A 19,191-nucleotide genomic window follows, 5' to 3' on the forward strand; every position below is an offset into this window, starting at 1 on the left:
TGCTCCTTGACCTTAATCTACCAACCAACCAGATACCCACATGGAAAAACAGCACACTTTTAGAAACCAGAAGATTTTGTAGACAAGGAGGATCAGCCTTTTTCTCTATGGTGGCCAAACACTGGGACACACTTCAAAAAGGAAATCTGCAACCCACAGGGCCACCTGAAACTCAGGAAAAGTTTAAATACCTGGTTCTTCATTGCTTAAAGTTTAACCTGCACTCATCAAGCAACAAAGCACTTCCCAATAGTTCACCTACAGCACAATATGCAGGAAACTAGAACAACAAGGAGACATCACATCAAAGCGCAGCTAAACCCGAAGAGAACTCCTTTCCTCTCTCCTGGAATATCTAACATCAACACAGGACATCTACACACATCAATCATGAAAGCCAAACACCTCTCACCATAACCCAATTGACAGCAAAACCAACAATTTGAAAGTGCCTGAAGAACAGTCCATACCTTTCCATTAACACTCAATCTCTCGCCACCTTACTAACCACACACTAACCTAAACAAGCCTAAAAAAAGCACTCTTTCCCCAGACTTTGAACATTCTAAACGTAAAGTTCTAACTACAACTAACATTCAGGCCCTGGCACACGCCACACTTTAAGCGCTAGGTTGCCCCTCTGGACACAAAGCCCTCAAAACCGCCTACATTTCACACAGAGAGCTTGCATGCATGCAGAGAATGCCTTTTACAGTATCATATACTCTAAAGTGGATGTGCCATAGGATTCCTGGCTTTTGGCCATCTTGCTTTTTGGCTTTCTGCCTGCCCTGCCAGGGCTGCATTTGCCATATATGGTAAGCCCTTCCCGTACAAAGGCTTAGATTTCCTGAGCAAAGCAGCAGTATGCGTTTGTGACCAGATGTGGTGCCCACAATGTACGCCTCGGTCATTGCCACCAGGGTTAGATTTCTGATCATCAGCCTAATCAGTATTGCCACCTCTCTAGTCCATGCCACCGGGCAATTAAATACCCGAGTCTCACCCACCGAGACACAGACCTATATAAATCAAGACTTATCCAACATGATAACTCAAGTTAACAGCATGGGCTTCATCAACTTCCTGCCACCTTTGATCTCACCGGTCAGAATTAAGCCTACCAAATGTCTGGCCCCTCTGAAGTTGATGATATACCTACACCTATTAGAACTAGAAAACCTGTGCAGGAACCTAATGCGCTAATTAACCTGGAGGCTTACCTACCAGAGGATATGCCTGGCCAGAGCTCCAATTCTTTCAAAACTCGATTATTGTAATGCACTGTACCTAGATGCTTGCAAATAAATCACCAATAAACTCCAGATACTTCAGAACAACGCATTAAGAACAGCCTTAAGCATTCCCAGAAGACAACATATCTCAGTAGTCAGACGGAAAAATAACTGGCTTTCCATCAAAGACAGAATTCAACTTAAAACAGTCTCCCTGACCTACAAATGTCTCAACAACTCAGCCCGCCCCTCAGTACTTGACAGAGAAATTTATCAAAAATAACACTTCACGACCTATGAGAACATCCAACTCCTTCTGCCTAAGAGACCCCAGATTCAAATTGAAAAAAGCAGGCGGTAGCAGCTTCCCTGTCTTGGCCACCCAACTCTGGAACTCCTTACCCACAACTTTAAGAGTAGACCAATCCTTCTACAACTTCAAAAAAAACACCAAACTCTGGCTCTCCGCCAATGACCTACCACAGTCCTAGCTTTCTGATATTAGGACCCTGGAAACTGTACCTGGTATCATCTTCATCCTCTGTAAATAACTTTTGTATATATCCTATGTCATTTTTTGTATACTTTCTATGCCATTTCTTCTTTTTTTGTAACTTTGTGTTTTACGTAACCTTTCAAATGTATGCAATGTAACCAAGAAACTGAATATTCCTGTTATGCGCCCAGATACCTCTGGGTTTGGAGCGCTTTATAAATAAACAAACAGCCTCTTCTCAGTCCATACCCTGGCCAGAGTGTCACTGTTCCTGCGCAGATGTGGTGTCGGGGTGCTGTCCATGATTGGACAGTCCTTGCCGGTTTAGATCCTTACTATTAGTGGACTTAGGGCGACAATGCAAATTTAGGATGAAAGGAGGACTCCTGCAGCCATTCTTCAGATAATTGTGAGAGCCAAGGTTCCTATGAAGAGAAGCATCTTGCTGAAGAACCATAACTTGTCGCTGCAGCTATCCAGCATGCTCTACAACAGTACCAGCGAAGCCCTGCACCTGCTGATCATTGCTTCGGCCTCTGGACTGGTGGGAACAACCAGTTTTGACCCCTGCTCGCAGATCCTGCCCTGTTAAGCCTTTGGAGGGGTCCCAAAACAATCCAGTGGGCTTTTGCATCTTGCAGGCTTGTTATTGTATAGGCTTTCGGTAGTGTAATGTTGCAGGCAATGAGGCTGACCATTACAACAACATTTCCTTTTCTACTAAGTAAACCTTTCACCCAAGTGTCATATGAGATTTGGTTCGTCATTATATATAAATTGGTATAAATCGAAATTTTAACTTCATCTATTAAGACCATTGATAATGGCCCTTTGACAAAGATTAAGTTACAGGGCATTATTTGAGTAAATTTTAATTTCACTGTAACAGGCACTTTAAATTGCTGGGGCACTGCCCTTTGTAGAAAGATAAAGAAATTATGTTCATATTTGGGCTCCATGGATTTCACTTTCATTTGGAACGGAATGTGCACAGTATATGGGATACATTACTCACCGTAATCGTATTTCTGATGCTTGTATCTGCTTAGATTCACATGCTGTGCATAGGCCGACATCTAGTGGAAGCTGCAGAGTATTACAGTTTGTTTTTCGAAACTCGAAAATGGGCGTCGACACAGGCGTGCCAGTAATACTATCCCTAGTGTGACGTCCACTGTACCCAAGATCCCTCACGCGTCTGGGATCCTCAGATTGTATTTTTTCTGACATGAGGAAGCATGAGGAGTAGCGCGAGTACAGATAATCCAAGCAGATAGACAGAAAGGTAAGAATACAAGCAATCATGCGCCTTCTCTCGGAGGGGAGGAAGGGTGGGTCGCATGTGAATCTAAGCAGATACAAGCATCAGAAATACGATTACGGTGAGTAATGTATCCCTTCTGAGGCTTGTGGAATCTGCTTAGATCACATGCTGTGCATAGATTAGCGAGCAGTACCTGAAGAAGGAGGTGGGATGTGAGAAGGGTCATGAGCAAACAGGTGTCTTAGAACCGCTTGTCCCACTTGTGTATCTGTCTTGGAATGAGTGTCAATGCAGTAATGCCGAGTAAAAGTGTGAATAGAGCTCCAAGTAGCTGCTTTGCAAATGGTGTTGAGGGTAACATTTGCAATGAAAGCCAGAGTGGCCCCAATGCCTCTAGTAGAATGGGCCCTTGGCGTAAAAGGCAGAGTTTTTTCAGAAAGAGAGTAACACAGCTGTATACAGTTGATAATCCACTTCGAGATCGCGTTTTTAGAGACGCGATCCCCCTCTCTGCCTGTAGCTACGGAGACAAACAGTTGATCTGTTTTCCTTAGCGGTCTGGTTTTATTTACATAGTAGAGGACCGCCCTACGCACATCAAGGGTGTGTAGTTTCACCTCAGCCGAGCTTTGCGGGTTCTGGAAGAAAGCCGGAAGCTCGATGGACTGGTTTACATGGAATTTAGATATAAATTTAGGTGAGAACCTAGGGTGTGTGCATAAAACCAGTTTGTCTTTGTGGATAGTAAAGAAAGGATCCTGCACTGACAGAGCCTGAATTTCACTGACCCTTCTTATAGAGGTAATGGCTACTAAGAAGGCCGTTTTATAAGTCAGGTGTTTGAGACTACTTTTATGCATGGGTTCGAAAGGGGGGCCCATGAGCTTAGCTAGCACCACATTGAGGTCCCATCCTGGCGGTGGGTTCGAAATAGGAGGGTGAAGTCTCTTTACTCCTTCCATGAAGGCTTTAACTACTGGTACTTTCCACCACGATACTTTGTTATGGGATGTGGTGTAAGCCGAGAGGGCTGCCAGGTGTACTTTCAGAGAGTTAATAACCAAACCTGCGTCCAGCAGGTGGAGCATGTATGTTACAACGTTGGAAGGAGTGCAATCAATTGGGTTGATTTGTTTATTCTGGCACCAAATAACGAATCTCTTCCACTTGTCAAAGTAACAGTGCCTTGTGTTTGGTTTCCTGGATTCTTTTAGGATGTCAATACACCTCTGTGGTAAATTGAGATGCCCAAACTCTATGACCTCAGGAGCCATGCTGCCAGGTTCATTGAGTTGGGTTCCTGGTGCACTGTTTGACCTTGTTGCTGGGACAGTAGGTTGTACCAGGCTGGGAGTTTGATGGGCTCGCACACCGCCATCCTGCGTAGGTGTGGAAACCATGGTTGTCTCGCCCACATGGGAGCAACTAGGATGAGCGTCATAGATTCCTTGTTCATCTTGTACACCACCTTCCTGATGAGAGGAGTTGGTGGAAAAGCGTACGCAAACATCCCTGACCAGTTCATTCACAGAGCGTTCCCTAGGGAGTCTGGCTGGGGAAACCTGGATGCAAATCCTGGGCATTGTTTGTTTTCGCTTGTGGCGAATAGGTCTATAGTGGGGAAACCCCACTGAGAGAAGAGATCTTCTACGATATCTCTGTGAAGGACCCATTCGTGTTCTTCTGGGAGGGAGTCTCTGCTTAGGGCATCCGCTAGGGAATTGAGCTCCCCTGGAACATGTTGTGATGACAGGAAGATGTTCCGTCTGAGTGCCCATATCCAGATTTTCTGGGCAAGCTTGGACAGATTTGGCGAACGAGTCCCTCCTTGTTTGTTCAGATAGAACATGGCTGTCGTGCTGTCCGTCCGGATCTGCACCGACAAGTTTAGCAGATGGGGCTCGAACGCCCGAAGCGCTCGGAATACTGCCAGAAGCTCTAGCAGGTTGATGTGGTTCTTGGCTACTGAGTGAGACCAGAGACCCTGAGCTGTGTGGTGGAGATGGTGAGCGCCCCACCCAGTCAGGCATGCATCTGTAGTCACCACTGCCTGTACTTCGGGATCGTAAAAGGGTTTTCCCCTTGCGAGATTCTTTCTTGTCCACCAGTTTTAGCTCTGTACGAGTGTTGGCGAAACGACCACTAGATCGTCCCACTGACCACTTGCCTGAGACCACTGTTTCGCCAACCATTCCTGCATGGGACGCATGCGCAGACACGCGTGGGGGACCAGGTAAATGCATGACGCCATCATGCCCAGTAACCGCATTGCTTTGCGTACCGTTATTTGTTGACCTGACTGATAATGTGGAATTTGCAGTAGTATATTCCGAATTCTCTCTTCCGAAGGGAAGGTAAACCCTTTTTGAGTATCTAGGATTGCTCCTAGGAACTGTTTTGAGGTGCTTGGCACCAGACTTAACTTCTTCTCGTTGATAGAGAAGCCTAATTCGTGGAGGAGATCGATAGTCCTCTGAATGTTTGACCTGCAAATTCCTGGTGTTTCCCCCGTTATGAGCCAGTCGTCCAGATAAGGGTACACTGGGATTGCCTCCCTGCGTAGGTGTGCAGCTGCCACCGCCAGTACCTTGGTGAATACCCTTGGTGCTGAAGCTATCCCGAAGGGCAGTACCTTGAATTGGTAGTGGCGACTGTCCACCTTGAAGCGCAAGTATTTTCTGTGCGCTGGGAGCATGGAAATATGAAAATAAGCATCTTTCATATCCAAGGTTGCCATGTAATCCCCCTTTTTTAGGAGGGGGATTACCTCTTGTAGCGTGGTCATACGGAATTTTTGGGGCTTGACATACTTGTTGGCAGGCCGTAAATCCAATACTGGGCGCATTGTCAAATCTTTCTTTGGCACAAGGAAGTAAGTTGAATAGATACCCTTGTTTACCTGGTGTCCTGGGACGAGTTCTATCGCGTCCTTTTCTAGCAGAATGGCGATCTCCTCGAGAAGGATCTTCTGTTGTTCTAAGGAGTGTATTCTTTGTCGTGGAGGGTGGTTCCGGGGACGCTGCAGTAATTCTATACAATATCCTGTGGACACTGTTGACAGCACCCATCTGTCTGAGGTGATCCCTTCCCAAGCCTGGGTGAAGTTGGAAATGCGTCCCCCTACTGGGGTTGCGTGAGAAGGGACCCTGAACGGAGCGTCTCTGCTTTGGTGGAGGCGTGCCACCTCCCTTGTTGGGGCTGCCTCTGCCTCTTCCACGACCTCTCTTGTTACCCCTGCCGTAACTTTGGGTAGACTGCTGGTTGTTGTTCCATTGTGTACCCTGTCCTTGGGCATAGTTGCCTCTGTGAATTTTGGCCGCGTGGGCGACGAAAATTACTGTTCCCCCTCTGGTTAGGGGGTTTGTTGGTAAGCTGGCCAAGGGATTTGAGAGTCTCGTACTCGTCCTTGGCATTTTTAAGTGCGTCTTCGACCGCTTTCCCAAACAATAGATCGGGTTCCACCGGCTTGTCTATTAATGAAGCCTGGGTTTCTGTTTTGAACCCCGACTGCCGTAACCACGCATGTCTCTTGATAACAGTACCTTCTGCTATCAATCTTCCTCCGTTGTGCGCGGCGTCGAAAGTTGCTTTTAATATGCTACCAGACACGGCTCTCCCTTCTGCCGAGATCCGAGCCAACTGGCCCTTTAACGGTTCAGGAGCAGAGGCTATGAGCGCCGCGACCTCTTCCCATTGATGGCAGTTGTAACTTGCCAACAGGGTGGTGGAGTTTGCAATCCTTGCTTGGTAGGCGGACGTTGAGGCTACCTTCCTGCCAAACCCGTACAGTCTTTTGCTCTCCTTGTCGGGAGGAGCTTCTGACGACGATAAGGGTGTCCCAGCCCTCTTCCGAGTGTTGGTAACCACTAGGGAGTCTGGTTTAAGATGTCCTCTTATATAAAGAGGGTCAGACTGGGCTGCCCGAAAAAGTTTTTCGACTCTGGGGTTGACGGCTCTGGTGAGGTTAGGATTTACCAGGGATGGATCTATTCTACGTTGGATGGATTTAAGGATAGGGATGGTCTGAGCGACCGGCCTCCTCTCTCCCACCAACTCTTCTGCGAAGTCCCTTTCCTCCTGTACACCGTGGGTGTCGATGTGAAAATGTTCTGCTGCGCGAGCGAGAACTTCATTAAGGAGGGGCTGGTTATCAACTGGCGAGTCGGTAACTGGGGCTTCGCTCTCTACCGGGGAATCTACTCTGTAAATTTCCTGCTCATCTTCTACCTCCTCCAGGTCCTCATCATCCGCATAGTATTCAGTCCCGGTTTGTTCCTCCATAATTGTAAACTCCTGGTCCCCTTCAGGGAAAGGCTGTCCTTGGTATCTGGGGTGTGGAGTAGAGTATGGAGTAGAGTAAGGCTGCACCTCGAAGGGTTCAGGTCTTTCGAACCGGGCCTTTTTACTTAGGGGGATAGGATCAGAGGAGCCTGAGGGTGTGGCCCCTTGAGGGTCATACGAAAGGAAATGTTCTGGGTTTTTGTCATAAAAATCAGCTAAGGAAGACATCCTTGACATGACCCTGTCTATGTCTTCACTGGACCATTCTTTGGAACAGGGTATGACTTTAGTAGGCAACTTAGAGGACTTATCAAGGGTACCCTTGCTGGATGTTGATGTCCCAGTAGATTTATGTTTGTCTGTCTGCTTAGGGTGGAAGGATGGTCTTACAGGAGTGGAAGGCTGTGCTTTCCGCTGTTTCCCCCCCTCCCCGTGCGTGGAAAAATGTTTTCCCTGCCCCTTGGAGGCCCCAGAGACTTTCGACGCCTGGCGTCGAGGGTCTGGAGAGGTATCTTGTTTCGAGCGTGGGGCCTCGCTGGTGTTAACTGCGGCCTCGGTCTCCTGGATCGCGGCCTGGGGGTGGAAGTCGTCTTCGTCTTCCGACGATCGAACTTCCGTTAATCTAGGGAGCGAGGCACTCTTGGCAAGAGTGGATGATTGCCTTGCGTCATGAGGCGATCTCGATCGAGAGCGCCCAGAGGACACCGAGTCGGACCGTTCTATCTGTGCCTCTTTCCGAGAAGTCGACGTCGTCGAGGTTCGGTTGGACTTAGTGTGCTTAGTGTGTGTAGGGTGTGTAGCGCTTGCGTCGCCGGGGGTCTTCCCCATAGCCGCCCTGCCGGACAACCTTCCGAGGTCGGGGACCTGCGCTCGGCAGTCTTTCGACGCCGTAATGCCCTCGCCGTCCGAAAGTACGGCGTCGCTGCCATCGCTGAAGGCGCCCTCCGCTGCCATGGCCGCCTGCCTGGCGTGGTGGGCCCAACGCTTTGTCGAACGGTCCTTAAGTGTCTTAGGCTTAAACCTACTACACGCTCTGCAGTTCGCTTCGGGGTGGTCCCTCGGCAAGCAGAGATTGCACGTGGTGTGCCTGTCGACCCAAGGGTATTTGCGGTTGCACTTGGGGCAGAATTGGAAAGGGGTACCCTCCATACGCACCTTGAGGCAGCGGGCTGGTAAGTGTAGGAAATATATAAGGTGTACCTATATACCAAGAGTGAAGAGTATGTACCACCCCCCACTCTCCCTACTTGCAGGGCCGAGGCCAGCGGCCTACTAGGCCCGGGCCGAGGCCAGCGGCCTTCCGAGGCCCAGATCCGTCGTGCAGCAGCCGACGGTCGATGTCTTCTCCAGCCGTCGTCGAGTGTCGACGTTGGGGTGGGGAAGGATGTCAATAAATAATTTTAAACTTCTATAATTAGCAAAAGTATGGCTAAGGCCAGGGGACTCCGCAAGATGCTTCCGACCAGTATGGCGGAAAAAAACAATCTGAGGATCCCAGACGCGTGAGGGATCTTGGGTACAGTGGACGTCACACTAGGGATAGTATTACTGGCACGCCTGTGTCGACGCCCATTTTCGAGTTTCGAAAAACAAACTAATACTCCGCAGCTTCCACTAGATGTCGGCCTATGCACAGCATGTGATCTAAGCAGATTCCACAAGCCTCAGAAATATTTATTTACTTACATTTATATAGCGCACATACAGCTCAAAGGCATCGCGGCACTTATTTGTGGCAAACTTATTTACAAGGGAGTTACATACATGTGACTAGGATAGGTGTCAAGGCATATTAGTATCACCATTCAAATACATACAGATACAAATTGAATTTCTACTACATTATGCAGGCGCATGCAATATGCTAATCCTAGGCGTGAGGCAGGTACCATGTAATGTACAGACATTGGATGGGTTTTAATTGAAGAGCATAATTTTCACAGCTTTGCGGAATGCTAGGTGGGAGACTTCTCCTCGCAGGGGTGGTGGCAGGGCATTCCATTGCAACGCTGATAGGTATGGGAAGCTAGCACCTCCCGTTCGGGCGCTCTTGACCCTGGGAATGGCGAGCATGTTTGCATAAGGTGCTCTAGTCGGTCTGGTGGATATATTGGGGTGAACAGAGAGGTTCGGTGGAGCAGTGAGGTGGATACACTTACGAGTAAGGGCGAGGGCTTTAAAGAGGAATCCTTCTCTTACTGGGAGCCAGTGCGCCCTTTTTCTGGCTTCCGTGGTGTGCTCTTTTTTTTGGGTATTCCAGTGGCTGCTCTCAGAGCGTTGTTTTGTACGGTTTGAAGTTTGTCCATGTTTTTAATGGAGGTGCCCAGGTGCAGTGCATTGCAGTAGTCTAGTCTTGTGCCTGTGATAGCTCTGCCAATCGTGATGCAGTTGTCCTAGGAGAGGAAGGGTCTGGCTGCAGTTTGGCATGGTAGGCCGCTGTTGAGGAGATGGCATTAACTTGCCTGGTCATCGTTAGGTTTGAGTTAAGGTAGACACCTAGTGTTTTTACGAAGTTAGGTACTGGGATTTTAACGCGGTTGATCATAAAGTGACTGAATTCGAAGTCTAGGGTCTTAAGTGTTTCTTTGGAGCCAACCATCAGTAGCTCAGTTTTGTCAGAGTTGAGGCAGAGCCCATTGGGTGCCATCCAGGCTTGAATCAGCTTTTATATGTAGTTCAGTGTCTTGGGGTCAGTGTCATAGTCTCGTGTTAGTGTTAGGAGGATCTGGGCATCGTCCGCATAGTTTGTGTACGAAATACCCAGGGAGTCAAGGATGAGGAAGAGGGGCTGTGTAAAAATGTTATAGAGGGTAGGCGAGATGCATGATCCTTGTGGGATGCCACATAGGATAGTGGTAGGTGAGGCGGAGGCCCAGTCCGAGAATACTTGCATGGTCCTACCTTGCAGAAAGGAGGAGATCCAGGCGGTGGCGTGCTGTAGTGGATAGGTGGTGGCATAGGACCTGGTGGTCGACAAGGTCAAATGCCGGCGATAACTCTAGAAGGAGGAGAACAGGTTTCCCTGAGTCTCTAGCATCGTCCATTTGGTTTTTTAAGTCAAGTAGGGCTGTCTCAGTCCTGTGTCCTGGGCGGAAACCTGATTGACGTAGACCTACAAGTTGGTTCTCCTCAATAAATTGTTGTACGTGTAGATGGCCTTTGTTCAGTATCTTGAGGAGGAAGGGAATCATGGTGATGGGCAGGTAGTTATTTGGTGAGCAGGGGTCAAGGGAGTTTAAATAAAAAAAAAAATGTTTTATTGAGAGTGCGGGACCAGGCTTCCTTGAGGCAAGAGGGGACTTTTACTGGTGCCGAAGGAGGCATTCACAAATGCTGTAAGGAAGGGGGGCAAGATGGCTGGCGCAATCCTTAAAGAGTGTGGCTGGGCATGTGCCTCCTTTGCAATTTGATGGTTTGATGGATTTCATGATGTTGATCATGTTGCATTCTTTGATTTCCTTAAATGAGAAGGAGTTTGGTGCGACGAGGGGGTGGGGGGATGTTGAGTGCCTGTCTAGTTGCCTGTATTTAAGTTTGGAGGGTGTTGAGCTTACCGTTCATAGCGGATTGGATACCATCACACCAGGTCTTATCCTTGGTGAAATTCTGTGGTGTTAGTTTAGGGATTTCTAGGTCTCTGAAGAAAGAGGAAAATCTCTTTAGTATTTGATTGGGCTTCCTGGATTCTGGCTTCAAAAGAGATGGCTTTGGCATGAATTATAGCTTTTTTTATACTCTTTGATTTGAAGTCAAGTTTGGATTCATCTTTACGTGTGGTGTGCCATAGGGTAAGCGCTGCACGTTTCTCATATCGGAGTGCGAGGATGTCTGGGGTAAACCATGCATTGGTGTGGCTGGTAGGTTTGGCCTTTCGTCGTTTACAGTGAACCTAGACACATGAACTTTGCCTAGACGACAATCAATCGTCTGTTTTATGAAAACAAATACATTACCTAGGTGCAGCTGCTGTAGGTTAGCATGGTCACTGAACCCACTTTTCCTCAATTGCCTCAGAAGCTGTGAAACGCGTTCTGTTAGCCGTTTCTGGAGTTTAACCAAATTTCCTAGTTTGTTGCACAACTTTTGTTCCATATGCATTGAGTCGTCCAAGGCAAGTTTCAGAGCCTTTGGACTGCTGGCACAATAATAGTTATGATCCTAAAAAAGAAATACAACTATTTAGTGAAATACACATCGTACATACACCCTTATCAAATACATAATTGGAAATATCATGGGTACCTAGGCCTTCAAAAATACAGATTCCCAAAGTAAACATTATGGGAGATGTCAGATGAGGAATCTGAAGTAAAAATTTGATGCTCAAGCAATTGACGGTGTTCGCAAGCATATCTCATTTCCTCACTGCAGTTAAACAACAACTACTGGCAGTTAGGTTGATGGGTGGAACTATACACTTTACAAAGAGGGAAGTGGACGAGGCAGTGGACGGGTACTTGCAGTTCAGAGTGTATTGCTTTGTGGGTGATATGTCCAAAACTGGTGTGGTTGGAGCTCATCTATAAATTGACAGGTGAGATGGAAAACCATGGAATGGAATGCTACCCTGAAAATTTCTCAGTGGTTCAGTTTAAGCATTTTCATCGACCACTTTTTGGCAGGTGAGGTTCTGATGATGCGAGATACTTGTGAGATCTTGGCCAGATCTACAGATTCACCAGAAGAGCAATGATCCAATACAGTGCCCAAATAATATATATTTAGCATATTGCTTACAATCATTCAATGTAAAGCTGTAAAGATAGCACAAATGAAGAGAAATTACCTGTAAAAGTTTTACAAAGGTACTCTCTATATTTTGTCTCAATGGTGCACTTTTGCCACAGGTATTGTAATCGAAGTTGGTAAATAGCTTGACAGCTTCCTCCATTGAATTGTGTCCAGCTTTGGATGTAGTCCCGATGTTCTGCAGGGAAACATAGGAACATTTATTACCACAATCTTAACCTGTTGCGGTTGCACGTGTTCAACAAGATGTATGACATTGCCCTTCTGGACATTTCAAAAAACACATACAATACTGACAAACATGTAATGCAACCAACGTGTTATCAGGTGTTAGATGGATGGTTATTTAAGCAAAGGATTAAACACAGGCAATGATCACAGGATGCTTGAACATGCGACATGGTGCGGGGTGGAGGGGGAGAGAATCTTCAGTCTGCTCCAGCCTCCAACCTCTTCCATCCCCCAAAAACAATAAATGTTCAACAATGCAGGTAGCTAGGAAACTAAAATGCAATGAAGTAAAAAGACTATGTCACCACCGATTTGCAGATAGCTCTTTGTTGACAGAAATCACAGAGTTTGCTCATGTGGCAAGAGCATTTCTGCAATAGCGGGACATGCAAGAAAGACTGCACAACCTGGTCATGGCTCAGTGTGTTCAGATAGATGAGAGCACTACAGTGCCAAGCGAGCAGCAGCGCTCCACCCATCATTTAAACATTTCAGTGCACCATGTTGTGGATGCGCGACAGAGGTGGTCTGCGACTTTTGGATGCTTGTAGAGTACAACGCGAGACACAGTAGAAGGTTGGCGCTGTACTATGAGCAACAGTTGACCTGGTGCATGTGACACAGTGCTACAGAGCAAGGATAAGTATAGGAAATACTTAACCTGGGGCCTGACTGTGAAGAATACATGTGTGATGCACCTTACAATTTGAAGAGGCCCATCCTTGTTGCGAAAGCAGCTGACCATTCTAACATACAGTCCAAAACACTGGTCTAGCAGTTTAGGTTGTGCTCTGTATGGCCACATTGCAAGTGCCCTGTGTTGGGAAGGAACCAGAGCTCTCCCAAACCACACCCCAAGCGCTTTAGAGTTAGGCAAGACATCTTTAAGGCACTAGAATGGACTATGGGGGAGGAGGGGCACTGGGAAGGCTCTCTCATGCAAACAATCACATACACAGACATCGGCAAGCACGAAGGTAGTTATTGTTTAAATATAAGGTGCAATTAACTAATAGCTGGATAGATTTGTAATGTCAGATCCTAGATATTGTAAAATCTTAAGTGCTATAGAGGATTCAAGCTTTTCCCAGAAGGAATGTGGCCTGTGGGAATCTAAAAATTGACCACTGGTGCTTATGCAGGGTTCAACACTATGGCCAGCACACAAACAGACTCACCAGCTGTCTACTGTCCGTCAAGGGTCCATGCAGGTTAAAATAGGAATTACATGTTCTGTGCGACAAAATGCAGAATGGGACAAATTATAAAAATAAGTGGGAAGGAGACTACATGACCCAGATAAAACGTGAGCAGGATTAGTGGAATGTTGAGAGAATGAGTGGAATGTCGAGAGAATGACTGGAACATGTCTGTACACAAAAGATTTTAGTTTTTCCCTTGGGCTAGGCTTGAAGGTTTGTAAATGTCTGCAGAGCTGCAGTGTGTTTTTGCATAGAGAGTAAAGCATGAGCTACAGTGCATTCTTGCAGAGCTAGCAAAATGTAGAACATGCCCTGTAAAAACCACCGACAAAGAAGAAGGAAGGCTGAGGAGCATTCCTATTATGGAAAAAGGACAGATTGGGATGAAGCCATAATCCATATTCAGTGAAACCACCACAGCAAGCCAGGCCTATATAATCCCCTGCCGCAAACTACTTTGGCAGGAAGGAACGGAAGAGGGACAGGAGAAGACCATTCAGGCAGCAGAGTCCTTTGCTACCATCCTCATTTTGCAAGATTAAACTTGTTATCCTTACAAGATCGCTCTATTCGCCTTATTTCTCTATATGGGGGTATTTATTCTGTTGTGAGCGCAATTAGGGACACCCTTACGCCAGTTAATCAAATGGTGTGCTCACTGTTTCTTGCTATGCTTGTAATTAGAAGGGACACTATCCTTGAGTAGCATATTGGAGAAAGACGATGCTCTTACAATTATGCCAAGAGGGATTTCGTGAAGATACAAGGTGTTTCCGGATGCAAGCAATCACGTGTCTGACAGAAGTGGTTTTGTTGTGCTTTTTCAGAATGGGCCTGCTACAGTGGTTTCCTTACCAAAGCACATGTACAAGGTAGTCTGGTTTCAGGGCGAGTTGTTAAATATGATTATCCTCAGTGACACCCTTGCCCCCAACCATTTATAGTGTCTGGAACTCCAATTATGGGATGGATGAATTGGAGGCTCTTAATCCCTAATAAAAGTGCCTCCTTTTCAAGGGTGCCAAATCTACAGCACTTGGAGGGTGCAGAGATGCCAGGGCCAGCACTCTAAGCCACTTGTTAAGCAAATTTGTATGCAATACCCTGTGGGAGACTGCACCAGCCTTGTCCTCTTGGCAATAGTTAACCCAACCTCAAGTTGGTAGAGTGACTGAGCAGCCACGCTCATCTCAAGAGGGGTCAATGTGAGCTGTAGGGTTGCAACAGAGTTTCACAATGACAAGTATTCAAATAACACTTACCCGCAAGGTTTCTTGATTAAATAATTATTTATTAATTTGTCAGTTCATTAAGCCTTCTTTAGAAGGGAGCAAATATTTAACACAAATATAATTCAAAATACACACTCTGTTTCAATAAATCAGTAGATACCCATTTGGGACGGTACACAGACACTTCCTACACCTTGAGGCGACTTCAAAAAATAATAGGTCTGTCACTATTGACATTGATGCATCACTGGTACATTTAGAGCAATACTGAGTTTGGTGTCAAAAGGAAAAAGGTTGGAACCACCAGAGGGTGCCAAGAAGTGCAGGGGTCCCAAATCCATTCTCCTCCACAAGGGCGAATTGAAGGGCCTCAGCCCCCCCTAAATGCCCCTTGAGAGAGTTTCTGCCCCCTACACGAGAATCTGGGAGAAGTGGAGATCCCGTTGTGAGAAAGTTTAGTGTCCCGGGGTGCCTGCTAGCCTTCACACAGTGCCTCACGAACGGAGAGCGAGTGCTGGTGTTTCCCACCTGGGTCACGCGCTCGGGAAGACTGCGTTCATGGAAGGGCTACGACCGGGATAGGAGTACAGAGGTGAGTACAGAGGTGAGCCCAGCGCAGACCCCCCCCAGCCATCACTGTGCTGAGGGCAAGCGGAGGGATCCCCCCCGCTGCGTATCGTGCAGCAAATAGCTACGGCGACTGGTGGACACTTTTCGGGGCCGGCGGGAGTGGGGACCCGACTGGTGGAGTCGGCCGGGTTCCCCCGCCCCTCCTGGTGCCTCTTTGGAGCCCCGGGAGGTCGAGTCGCAGCCGAAGGAGTGGCCCCCCCCACAGCTGCAAGGCGGGCTGGGTAGTGCTCTGAGAGGCGGCAGGTCCATTAGCTGGGCCCCGCTAAGGGGCCGCCAGCAACTGCTGGCCCCCTGGTAGAAGCCAGGACGGGCCTTCTTGATCATCGCCGCCCCCCCCCCTGCCTTGGCCCTCCAGACTCTGCATTATGGCGGTTGGCGGTGAGCTCGGGGTGTAGCGGGAGTTGACGCGCGTGGAGGAGCGAGCTCCCCCCCCTCCCTCTGTGGTAAGCAGCAAGTCGGGATCATTTGTATTGGGAGAGACCTTCGTCGGTGTGAACAGAAAGTGTGTGCGAGCTCTCTGCCCCTTCAGTTTAAGGCGAACTCCCGGCTGGGTTGCATGTAACTGCTCGCCCCGCTCTCCCAGTGGATCTTCCTGCTTCTTGTCATGCGCTCGGTGGAAAGAGCGTCTAGCCCCAGTGGTTCTCTCATTTCAAGTCCGGACTTCCCCTCAGGCCAACAGACGGTTTTTGGCGGTGTACACGGAGGTTTTGCCCGCTGTGCCTGGCGCAGACTTTGCTGCACGAGAAGACCTTAGAGTGCTAGTATCTGAGAAGTGCTTAGTGGTCCCATCAGCGCTGCGCCCCCCCATCTTAGTGGGAACTATTTTCGGGCGCAAACTTGGTATTCCAGTGTTCACCAAGCACTGGAGAGAGCTTCAAGAGAGATACCTAGGCACCCGTTAAGGTCCCGGACTTTCTTGAGTCTGATATCAGGATTCTGCAGCTCTGAACCGGGGTAGCTGGGGTTCCTCCTGTTGCCGCGCAGCAATCGCCCCGAATCTCAACACTTAGAGGAGAGTCATGTGCCCCGTTACCTGCTTCCTTATTGGGCAGGTGAGAGCCTGAGTGAACTGTACATTGCTCTTTCGGAGGGTGACGGAGAGCCCTCTCCCACATCCTCAACCAACACTTGCTGAATCCAATGGTCCGATTGCTCATCGGAGTTGTCCGCATGTAGCTCGCCTCGGGGCTCCGACTCAGGGTCCTTTGCCGTGAGCTGAAACCAAGAGGTAAAGGAGAGTAAGTGAAACAAATCGTTGCTACAAGTGCAGAAGTCGCGAGAACTCGGGCGTGTTGGCATCTTCTGGCCCCGCTTACGCTGAGGTGACCTCTCGCAGGTACCTTGTCCGGACGTCCCTGAATCTCTCCACACTTTGCCACGAATAGCACCAACGCGGTTCTCTGAGGATCTTCCTGGAGCACAGGTCTGACTTAAAAACAATGCAGTCTATTCTGGTGTTCCACTCCCTGGCACTCGGTTCCAAGTACAGCCAGCAACAAGAGGATTTCCAGAAGAGTTGGTCTTGGGGTCGATTGGTCCCACCAACCCAATTGAAGAAGTCATCCTTTGCAGGGCTTCTCTAGTCCAGGCGAATTCGGAGCTTCACACTGCAGCAGGGCTTTACGGGCAAACCAACGGTCCAAGCGTCTCTTCCAAGTTCTTCTGATTCCTTTGTCCAGTGGTCAACTCTGCCTTCTGTTTAAAAGACCTCACCTTTTTATGCAGGTTTCTCCCATTCATTCGCAGCCTAGCTGTCACTCAAACAGAAGGGTGGCTGTTCTCCAAGGACAGCCAGCCGGCCAATCACCTTTGGGTGCATTCCTGTAGCCAAGAAGATTAAGCACAGGGAGTTTCGGGCACCTCCCTCGCTTCCTGCCCTGCCAGACACACTGGTGGGGTTCACTGCTGAAGCCCCCTCTGGCTCCAAAGACAAAACGAACAAAAAGGGACCTGACCTGGGTTGGCATGCAGAGTAAATCTCAAGAAGGACCTTTCCAACAAGAAATGGCGAAAAAAAAAAGACTGGGGCCATTTTGACAAAATGGGCACCCATGGGTGCTTTACTGCAGTTGCAATTGCAGCCCGCGGTAGAAACACAATGGTAGGAAAAAGTAAACCACTGCCACCAGCCATTAATTGTAGAAAGGGTAACATAAAAATGTTACATGAGAAAGTAGACAAAGGGGGATACCAAGTAACCCCTCCAGCACTATTTAAGATAATGTGTGCTGGGTCTACAAAGTTACAAAAGGTAAGTAAAGTCAATTTTATTTTACTGCTCTTGGAAACAGAAGCTTAACCAAGAGAAGGTATTTAAACCTTTGAGAAATCTGAAAGACTTCCATGTGCCACTGCACTGAAGGTGCTGTGTGTCGTGTCACAATGTAAAATGATGATGCCTATGGAGTTTGTCAGACACCAAAACCAAATGAAACCCAGTGTTCAAATCAAAGAACAAAACATGATAGAGAGTGGGAAAAAGGTCTCTCTCGCCAGGATAAAAATTACAAGTCCTAAAGTCCATCAAAAGAGCTGGGGGTCTCTAAAGTAGAAGGGAATTAGCACATTCCTGAGAACTCTCCCTAACACCACTACAAATGCCATTGGTGCAAAACAGTAAAAGCTCCACCCCTTCCCTTAGATTAAAAGGCACAGATCAAACATATCTCAAAACGGCCACTGCTGAATCCAAGAAATCAGATAACTGTATAAAGGATCTGTTCACTCTGCGGGATGAGACAAGGAAACAATCAACTATAATACAGAGATGGATAGGCTTTGTTCAGTCTGGACACAAAACTATCGCAAATGCTAACAGCAAAGTAGGAGGTTCAGTCGAGTGTTGAGGAAGCCAAAACTACTGACAATGCATGCTAACAATCAAGCCGGAAACAAGCCCAAACAAATGTTTGGACGGTGCAACACTTAAGAAGTAGGAAGATAAAGAAAGTCGATTCAAGAGAAACAGTGAGAATTGGAGGCAATATTGCAAAACATTCAAAATGATGTCCTTGAGAACTATATGAAGGACCTCCATACAAAAATACTACAAGAAGCATAACATTTGAACCAGATCACAGCTATTTCAATACAACAGTAATTTTTCTAAAGAAGATTGGACATGCAGTTTGCACTATCATAGCATATCTGCAGAAACAAGATCTCCTGTACAGGTGGCGCTTCCCATTCACTTTCAATCGAGCATCAGACTAGCAAAATCCAGCGAGGGGATGACGCTGTGCTTGGGTTTACACAATGGGGAAGGAGAGGATGTATGCCAAACATTGACGACTGCACCGAGGAGCCTGCCAATCGCAAATAGTTGAAGCTGCAAGGCAACACAGAAAACCCAGATGGACCCACGTGAGACACAAGAAACAACGAGCAACAAGTAGGGGCCCTTGACTTAAATCGTCAATAGAACAATTACAAGTATTATATAATTTAAAATCCAATGCACTATCATTTATTTTGAGGGGCATGCACAAAGGTTCTGGAGTTTGATGCTACTGTACTTGAGGGTAACTTTTACGCACGTCACATTTTTTATTGCCTGAAACAACTATCACACCAAACACATCTTGCCACTATTTTGGCAATACATTATCTCTAATACATGGCTGCTACAGTCATGCAAGCTCATATCCATCATTTTGCCACGAGAGGTCTTTGTCATTCAACGAGCTTAAAGCACCAGCATGCTCAGACTACATTGCACAGGGGTACACCATTCTCAATACACAATCATTTAAGCCCTCATCTTAGCCAGAACTTTGGTGCCTAAAGATTAACACATGCTGGGGAGGGGACGCAAACAGCCAAAAGTGCTGAGCTCGAGCATCATCGCTGATGTTCAACTTTATTTATTTTT

The 19,191-nt window shown here is 47.4% G+C and overlaps 1 protein-coding gene across 3 annotated transcripts in view; it reads right to left on the reverse strand.

Annotated features, from left to right (window-relative positions):
* Positions 1-19,191, reverse strand: part of LOC138566579 (zinc finger protein 345-like) — a 187,046-nt gene that overhangs the window by 36,529 nt on the left and 131,326 nt on the right. For all 3 annotated transcript variants that reach the window (XM_069644084.1, XM_069644085.1, XM_069644086.1), the window contains exons 3-4: positions 12,063-12,203; positions 11,230-11,434 (exon numbers count right to left, since the gene is read on the reverse strand). In XM_069644084.1, coding sequence (XP_069500185.1) covers positions 11,230-11,434; positions 12,063-12,203 — 346 coding nt within the window. The remainder of the gene's footprint in view (positions 1-11,229; positions 11,435-12,062; positions 12,204-19,191) is intronic.

The sequence above is a fragment of the Ambystoma mexicanum genome, chromosome 2p (assembly GCF_040938575.1).
Source record: "Ambystoma mexicanum isolate Mex_15411 chromosome 2p, UKY_AmexF1_1, whole genome shotgun sequence".
NCBI lineage: Eukaryota > Metazoa > Chordata > Amphibia > Caudata > Ambystomatidae > Ambystoma > Ambystoma mexicanum.